Here is a 9299-nt window from a genome sequence, read left to right as displayed (position 1 = left end):
GATCCGAGTGGTGGGAGCTTGTGGCAGGATTTGGCATATTGATCCAGACCTGGATGCCATTACCGAGGACTCGGAGTGGCAGCTTTGGGCTTGGGAGTCCCGACCATTGGCACGTTTACAGTGGGATCCAGGAGAGTGGCAGTGGAGAGACCCCTTTGCTTCATATGAAAGGCCTCCCATGCCCTTCTTCTAGTATTCGGCGCGGCTAGGCAGACATATATTGTTAGCCCCAGCGAGGCCAATCCACCTGCTGTTGAGCATTGGCGATGTCAGGGCATCTCAACAGAGTTCTTAGCAGCTTTCTAGAAGCGCATTTGGAGCAGTAGGCAGTCGAGGCGTACAGTTACCTTCCAATGGTTGGTTGCTTATAGAGCCATTGTTGTGGGTACTTGGCTTAGTTTTGGTGGCAGGCCGCCCAAGTGCTCAGGCTGTGGTCATCCGCAGGAGACACATCGACATTGCCTTTGGGACTGCCCCCTTGCACAACAGGTATGGAGACGGATTTTGCGATTACACAGCCATCTCGGGGGCGAGCATATCTACACGTGGGGTGCCGTTGCTTGGGGCACTCTTTCAGGACCCGCACTTGGATACGAGACGACAGCAGAGTGTCTTGCCCTTCAGTCTCAGCAAGGTCACCTTCTCCCCATTCAGGTTCCAGACTACAGCACTGCCTCATGGTCAGGAGACGGTGACCCTCACTGGGAACTCATCAGCAGCCTTGCACTTTGGTTTATCTGGAGGGCTCGCTGTAGGCACATCTTTGACGCGAGGACCATTCCGCCTGCTGAGACTGTTCGGGATTTTTGAATGGAGCTTATACACATACTGCACGGTCAATTTGACAGACTCAAGGGAGACTCAGACGCCATGCATTAGGGTAAGCTTGAGGTCTATACGGGCCCTTTAAGCTGCCATATTATCTTTTTAATCACTTTTGCTTAAGGTGCTTATCAAACTTTGACCAGCCCTGAGGACAGTTCTTTGTCAAGGTCTAAAGGAGAATGGATCTTAGTACACTTAGAGAGTGAGTCAAAATAGAGTCAATCACCAACTTCCTAGGCCTGTAATATCAAGGACACATTCAATGCCATCTACTCACATGACACACACCGCTTAAAGGAGGAACTTAAGAAGCTCAACTGATTATCATTGTTCCTTTGATTAGACTAGTGTGGGTTGAGTGTATTAATGTTTGGGCTTGCATGAAGTATAGTGTGCATGAGTTAGCTTGTGTAGATGAGTAATGTTCCTTTGATTAGAGTAGTGTGGGTTGAGTGTATTAATGTTTGGGCTTGCATGAAGTATAGTGTGCATGAGTGATGCTTGCCTTTGAATGTTATTTCATTCCTTCATTTCTTTGATTAGGAGTAGCTTAAGTTTGCTTCATTAGCTAATGTGGGTTAGTGGGCTAATCTATTTCTCTCATTGATAACCATTAGATGACATGGGTAGGCTTTTAGCTCATGTGAGCTTTGATTAAGTGTGTGTGGACTCTTGAATGCCATCAATGGTAGCTTAGCACATTGTTTGAGAGTGAGATCGAGTCGATTAGAGTGAGTGGTTTAGCTTATCAATAGCTAATCTATTTGGTTAGTGGGATTGAGTGCTTGCTAGAGATTCCTTTTCATTGACAATGTGAGGTTTCTTCCATGAGCTAGCCAGGTGAAGCTCTTTGCCTAACAATTCCTAGATTAGGAGTGCTGGTGGTGAGTAGCTGCCATATTAACCTTTTAATCACTTCACTAGCAGTAGGTGTTGCATGATCTTCATCAGTTCACTGGCGAGCATCTTCAGGACCAATTGATGATGGTAGTATGTGCAACTACTCCATTCCAAGTGCATCCTCCTTATCATTAGTACTTTCCACATCTAGTTCCTTACACTCAATTATTGCATGGGCTGGTCCATAAATTTCATCTAAGGTCTTCCACTGGCCCGTATGACATTTCCAATGCATACTAGTATGCGTGAATCTCTGTTAAATTTGAGAAGGGACTTGTTTGAAGTAAAATTTTGCATCAACATCCTTCCATAGTGCAGATCCTTCTTCATCAATGTACTGTGGAGTGTTTCTGTCAGTTGTGGAGTTATTCTTCATGTTAAAATTAGCTTAGTGATTAATGTGGAAGGATGTACTAGTGCTCGTGTATGTGTATGTGTATGTGTTCAAATATAATTTGATTAACTTAACAATGCTAATCACTCAATCACACACACACACACACACACTTGCAACAAAGAGATAGAGGGAGACATGATGTACAAGGAAACATGACCTTGCTTAATTAGTTGCTTAGCATACAACTAGAGCTCCCAAACTCAATGCATAAAGGAGGATCTCTCAAGAGGTCCTTTAAATAGGACTTGACTGCCCTAGGGTTTCCCTTAGGGACACTTTACACCCACCCTTATCCTAGGCCCTTGTTCACATGCCAATTCTCTCAACACCCCCCCTCAATGCCATGGGTAAATGCTCATGATCATTCGGAGTGGCATTGGATTATGGTCGAAATGCCTTTATATTATAGGCTACAAGAGTAGTTTATAGGTAATTGTTACATTACAAATCTAGAATAGAGTGTTTGAAGATTCAGGGGCTTTACTTGCATAATTAGCCTCTTATTTCTTTTATGAATTTGGACATTTACTTGTGATATGTCCAGTCTCTTTGCACTTAGAACATTTCATTTTGTTGGGGTATTTTTTCCAGCAATATTTGACAATGTGCCCTTTTTTATGACAAAAGGTGCAAATCAACTTGGTAATGTGCACAAATGCTTTGTTAGTTGAAGTAGATGGCTCGTTTGATGATGCTTCTCCGGGGTGCCTCTTCTCCTCATCCAGACATGATTGGATGACTCCTTCCAAGGTAAGGTTCAGGACATTTGTCAAGGTGGTGGCGAGGGTGGGAGAAACATGCTTGAAGGATTTTAGCAAGATGGCTATAGCATCCTCTTCAAAAATTGGTGCTTGCACTAATGCTAATTGAGACATCAGCCCCTTCATATGTGGGATGAATGCTCCTCAAGCCTCTCCTTGCTTGTACTCGAAGCTAAAAAAACTCAATCTTCAAGGAGATTTTTTAGTTCTTTCCCCATGCCCCATGTAGCTTATCCAACTCATCCCACTTTGCTTTGGCAGTGTGGGGAGTTCGTCTATATGGTGAATGAGAGTCTCATCGAGATGAAGCATGATGATGGGTTGAGCCCTCTCATCATCCTCGACTTCCTCTAGTTTTTTGGCATCAATGATTTTTGTGCCCTTAATGATGGGCCAATAACCTTTCTCCATCATTTTATATTTAATCAAAACTTGCCAGGGATAGAAGTTTTCACTGTTGAACTTACGGATTTGTGCTCTAAACTCATCCTTTTCCATTTGAGGAAGGTCTTGTTATTGCTTAATGCGAACAACAGTGTCTAATCCTCTTACAATTTAGCAAGGAGAGAAAACAATTGTTGTGCAAAAGTTCCCTTATAGGTTTTAAGAATCACTTTTCAAAACTTTGAAATTTTCTATCCAAATTTGGCCAAATGTAAAAACATGTGCAAGTTGCCAAAGTGTCCTTTCATCATGTGAATAGGTCACTATAGGATAGTTTTTTTGTCAGCTGCATGCATGTGGCCTTCTTGTTTTGAAGGAGGATGGCTTGCACTTCTAGATGCTTTGATGACCTTTTAACTTTTGAGAGAAGCCAAAAGGTAGAATATCACCTTGCACACTATTTTGAGAGAAGCCAAAAAAGGTGGAGTATCACCTTGCACACGTAGATTCATTAGGAGAAATATGAACCCCAAAAGGGCTTTTTAGATTAAGGGGTGATTATGCATGGACCAATAGGAAGAGGGTGGTGGCCACAACTATACCCTCTAAAAAGTGGGGGGGGGGGGGGGGGGGGGGGGGGGGGGGGTTTAGTTGTCCTCCTCATTATAGGTTTGTCCCCTAGATAGAGAAAGGGAAATAGGGGGTGGGGGGGTGTGGGGTCAACATCTTTTTCCTCCACTATAAAAGGACACCTAATTTATGTGCATCAAAAAACCCTAAAAATTCAAAATTTTCAAAAGTGACCAAAACCTCACTTTTTTCTCTCAAAACTTCCCTCAAAGCTATTATATAGTCAAAAAACTATTTTTTTCCACCAAAATCCCATTTTCTCACCCATTTTCCCTCCAAAGTCACCATTTTCTCTAAACACACACACTCTCTCTACAAGCTTTCCCATTTTCATCAACACCTCCACTGCTCTCTCTCACCAAGCTCTCCATGGTTGCATCACCTATGGAGACTTTTCCAAGAACCTCTTCTACCCTTTCTTCTACCACTTCATAGCCCATCATCTACAAGCTATCCATGGCTATGGCTGCAACATTGGGGTAAACTTTTGCAACCCTCTCTTCTATCCTTTCAGCTACACCTTCTTAGCTCATCATCTCCAAGCTTACCATGGCTAGAGTACCTACAAAAACTCTATCAAAACCACCTCTTGGCTCCTTGCCATGGCTGCAGTATTGCACTCCAAGCTTCTCCATTGAAGGTTTAATCCTTTGTATCTCTCTCTCTCTCCAAAAACATTAACTTCTTCCTCCTCCATCTCTAGCTCATCCAAAACCACCATCAAATCCTCTTACTGTAGCCTCTTCCTCTCTCTAGCAATGTCAAACTCTACTACTCACACAGGAGGCCAAAAGATGAGGTAGAAAGGGTTGTCTTGTACAACACCAGAAATTCTAATGGGGAGTGGGTGCCTCAAGTGTTCAGCAAAGGTGTTTGGGTCTTCATGCAACCTGCAGCCACCGGGCCTCATCATGCTTGAGATCGTGGCAACTTGGATCAACAATGGAACTATGGTGAGTGAAGCAATGCAAGAGCCATGTTTCCGGTGCGCTTGAGAGAGATACAAATAGAGATAGAGTGGTTCTTATGAGAGAGAGAAAGAATAGTATGGATACAAAAGGAAATGAATTGCTTGCATAGTTCTCTAGGAAAGGTTACACGAGGAGGGTTTTTATGGAAGAATGGAGAGGGATACTTGGAGGAGAGTGAGCCACATAGGCTCCCCTATGTCCACACAAGTTTAGGAGGGTTTCACACACATGTAGTTCCGCAATATCCAACAAATCCCCCTTCGGAACGAAGGTGGAAAGCTTAGAGACAAGCATAGGCATGGTGGTATGGATCCTAGACTACACTCCAAGAACTCTTATGTCAAGGAAGTGCACCTACATTCTCATGGTAGGCATGATGCTAAGGTTTGACCATCCATCGGCTTGCTCAAAAGACATCCCCCCTTGAGCTAAGCTGGGATACAAGGATAAGAGCTAGAAATTATTGCAAAGCTAGGCACACGGAAAAAAGGACACAGATGGAAAGATAGGTAGTCAAATTTTGGAGTACTACAAAACATAGATGAAAGGGAAACTTTAGAAAGCCCAAGAGTCAGGGCCAAGATCATCCTCAATGGAAAGGTGAGCCATGTAAGCTTGCTCGGATGGAGGATCTTCTTCTTCATCGGAGTGTACTTCTACAAGGTTGGCACTGCCTGGGGCATCAAGATCATCAAGCCGTTTGAAGCAACGATTAGCGGTGTGACCGGTCTTCTTGTAATAGGTATAGTAGAATGTCGTGGAAGAGGCTCTCGAAGAAGAGGTTCTCAAAGAAGAGGCTCTTGAAGATGAGGATTTAGTGGAGCATACCCGTGCAACCATGATTCTTTCCTCCATTTGAGAGGCTTGTAAACGTCGGCACTCATGGTATAGAAGATGGGCTACTACTTCTTCATAGCGCATTTCTCGTGCGGTACGAAGGCCGCCTAAGACTTCAGCATATTCTTCATGATCTTCCAGGCTATTAAGAAGAATAGCTTTCTTGTCAGTGTTGTCAGGAGGATATCTGAGTGTCGAGAGTTGTTGAACAAGGACATTGATTGCACTTAAACGATCTTGCAGTGGTTTTGCATTTGCAATGTTCATTTTAAAAAAGCGTTGCTTGAAAAATAGGATTGAGTTATTTAAATCTGTCTCCAGGTCGTCAATTAAGTGTAGCCACACTAGATCTACTGTTGAATCTAGGTCAACTAGATGGATGTAATTATCACCTAATCCATGGCTGATGATGCAATTACAAGAGGGGATGATTCAATGCCTTCGGGTTTTGGTTCACGGCCTTTGACTAGCCTCCAAACATTGTTTTGCATTAAGACAAGTTGCATTTTTGTTTGGCAATGTGTGAAGTTGATGCCATCAAATTTTTCGATGTTAGCGAAGTTAGTGGAAGAAGTGCGTGAATTATCCATTGGTGCACGTAAGTGCTTTTGCGTGTGAATGTCCTTTTAAATATGTGAGAGTGCGTGCTTACACTGTGTGTGTGTAAGGGTGCATAAACAATGGGTGTAAAGAGGAGAGGGAGAATACATGGGATTTTTAGCTAAGGATAACTAGCATGGGCATGGATGCGTGAGAAACGCCTCTTATAGTGAGGCTTTTGAGAGTAGCGTGACCCCAGGAATCCGGCTTTATATGGCCAAGTCAAAGGCTTTGAAGGCCTTTTTCCACTGGTGGGAAGCAATGTTATAAGTGCGTCCTAAATTTTGCTTTACATGGAACAAGCCTCGTGGGTGTGGGAAAGACCTCTTAGATAGGAGAAATGACTCTTAGGAAAAGTTATTGGCCACCAAATTTGAGGGGAATTTTGCTTATTACCCAAGCAAGCTCCACCTTCTCTCTCTACACGGTGTGTCTGAGTCTCTCTTCGTCGAGACGGGTGTGCTCCATGCCCAGAAGGTCCGACCACTTGCTCCGCCTGCCACACTGTGCTTGCTGCCCCACAGTTCAGCCACCAACTCCGCCTGTTCCACCCGTCTCAGATTGGAATCCGCCAAGAAATTGATCCTTCAGATTTCTATGACGGGTATCTAAGACCATGAGGAGAACAGAAGTATTGAGACTTTCTCGGAACAAAGGATTCACAACAAATTGCATGAGTCCGAGATGACATAAATTAATTTTCTGTTCTAAAGCCTTTTCCTTATCTTCTGCTAGAATATAGGATAAGGGATAATACTGTAACTGGTTACTAATAGGTAAAGACAGAACAACTCTACCTTCTAAATGCACAGTTTTGGCTCTAAGACTAAAGAAAGATTTGTGTTTATAGATCTGATCAACTGTTGGCTAAGGCAGCTCCCATTTAGGCGTGGGGTTGGTTTCATCAATGACAAGATGGGTCTGTCCTAGGGTTTTTACCATTTTACGCATCGAAGAGGCCATGTCCTAGATTTCCTGGACTACCTTACAACAAAGCTTGCAAGACTTCTAAAGGACTCACTGCTCTAGCGGCTTGTGCCTGTGCGGCGCCTATCTCAACGGCTGTGCGGCGGCTATGGTGCCTGCGAGCTATGCCCAGTGTCTGTGTATGAGCTTGTAAGGGTACTAGGAGTGGCAACGACTTGTAGAATGTAAAAACTCAGAGAAGCAAAACATGGAGATGTCAGAAATGGATATAGAAACCTTACTACCCCCCCCCCCCCCCCCCCCCAAGGCTTTGATACCAAGAGATGGAAACGCTTTCAAACTTTCAAACTGCAGAATTATAGAAAGGAAGTTCGATACAAGAGTACACAGCAACTATAAGTGTATTGATATTGTTTAGCATGTATACAATGAAGTAGGAGCAAAGTTTAAGTGAGAGCTTAGAGTATGTGAGCGCGAAGGCTTGTGTGTGTGAAGGCTAAGTGCTTATAGAGTATGAAGGATGATTTGTGAAGTGTTTGAAGGCCTCCTTATATAGGATGTTGGTGGTGGAGAAAAGTAAGTGGGAATCTTGTAGTGAAAGATTATGAGTGGGAATAGTGTAGTGGAAATGACTTTAGTGGGAATCTTGTAGTGGAAGTTTATGAGTGGGAATAGTGTAGTGGAAAATGACTTTAGTGGGAATCTTGTAGTGGAAGTTGGTGAGTGGGTATAGTGGGAATCGTGTAGTGGAAGACAACTTTTTCTTTTTAGGATTAGATCCTAAAGGTGACCTTACGTGTGTAAGATAATAAGTTGTCGTGCAAGCGTGCAGTAGTGCCTATGTCATAGACTCTATGACATTATATAATGGAATATACATGTGGCATGAATATACATTTGTCATGGAGTACATATGAGGGAAATTTATACATGTGACATTAGTTATGAACTAGGCAAGATATCCCATGCTACTGCAAAAATTACCAGCCTCCAGGGGCTATACTTGCAAGTGCTCTTGCTGCGGCATTGTCGGCACTATTGACAAACGGGTTGCCTAAGTCTGTCAATTCATATACGAGGAGAAATGTCCAGACCTTGATCCATTCATCCCATCCTTGATCATTAATATCACATGCAGCATACAAGCGACAAAGCTTTAAGCCTGCTCTCTAAATCATTTCTTCGAGTCGAAATTCCTCACTCAGTTTTAGCAGAGAGATAGGTCGCTGAGCTGAAATAGGTCCTCTAATGTGATATTCTAGGATGAATTGTCTTGATTGCTGGTACCAATTGAAAACACTGGTGACCTTCTGTTGTTGATCACCGTCGCATACTCCATTGAAAAAGACCCGCCATTGTGCTCTATCCCTTTGTAGCCTATCTTGTTGCTGGACTGAGAGTTGTGCATATTCATCTCTCCAGGCTGCATCATAATCCACTTCGATGGCCAGGGTATTGAGACAGGCTTGACCTTGTGGGTAAATTCATATTCCCTGCTTAGAAAATCTGCTATGATATTTTTAAGCCCAGGGAGATATTCTGCTTCAAACTCGAAGCAAGAGAACCATGAAGCCCATGTTAATAACCGGGAATTACCCAGTTCTTCTGCATTCTTGGAGAATAAAAAGCTCTTGAAATTTTTAAGATCAGATAAAATTGTAAAAGGAGAATCAATTTAAAAAAACCGAAAAGCTTTCAGGGGTTTTTTAGCAGCCAGTAATTCCCTATGTGTGGAGGGATAATTTTGCTGGGTAGGTGTGAAAATCCCACTGGCACAGCGGCATATAAGATGTTGACTAGGAGCTTGAGGATTAGCAATAGTAAGAATACTCCCCCACCCAAAATGAGAGGCATCAGTATAGACAAAGTAAGGACCAGAAGAGGGAAAATGCAGAGGAGGAAGGCGAGAGCAAAGGTGTTTAAGAGTTTGCATAATAGTAGTATGAACAGGAAGCCAAGAAAGAGTAGAAGTTTTGTGTAATAAGTGATAAAGCTGGGCCAAATGTGTATGTAAATAGGGGATTTGCCAACTGACCCAATTCAACATCCTAATAATTGCTGAAGGTG

At 43.1% G+C, this 9299-nt stretch overlaps 1 protein-coding gene across 1 annotated transcript; it reads right to left on the bottom strand.

Annotated features, from left to right (window-relative positions):
• Positions 1 to 4947: 4947 nt before the first annotated feature.
• Positions 4948 to 7747, bottom strand: LOC147454274 (uncharacterized). The gene has a single exon (XM_086516306.1). The coding sequence runs from the start codon at positions 5970 to 5972 to the stop codon at positions 5424 to 5426; it is 549 nt and encodes a 182-aa protein (XP_086372432.1). The 5' UTR covers positions 5973 to 7747; the 3' UTR covers positions 4948 to 5423.
• Between the last annotated feature and the right edge of the window lie 1552 nt (positions 7748 to 9299).

This window comes from Adiantum capillus-veneris, chromosome 7 (genome assembly GCF_014529385.1).
Source record: "Adiantum capillus-veneris isolate H3 chromosome 7, ASM1452938v2, whole genome shotgun sequence".
Classification (NCBI taxonomy): Eukaryota; Viridiplantae; Streptophyta; class Polypodiopsida; order Polypodiales; family Pteridaceae; genus Adiantum; species Adiantum capillus-veneris.
Note: the sequence above shows the minus strand (reverse complement) of the source record. Positions and strands in the feature narration are given on the sequence as shown.

Excerpts from the sequence above, each read along its gene's own strand:
- LOC147454274 (XM_086516306.1), bottom strand. The coding sequence starts at position 5,972 with ATGAACATTGCAAATGCAAAACCACTGCAAGATCGTTTAAGTGCAATC.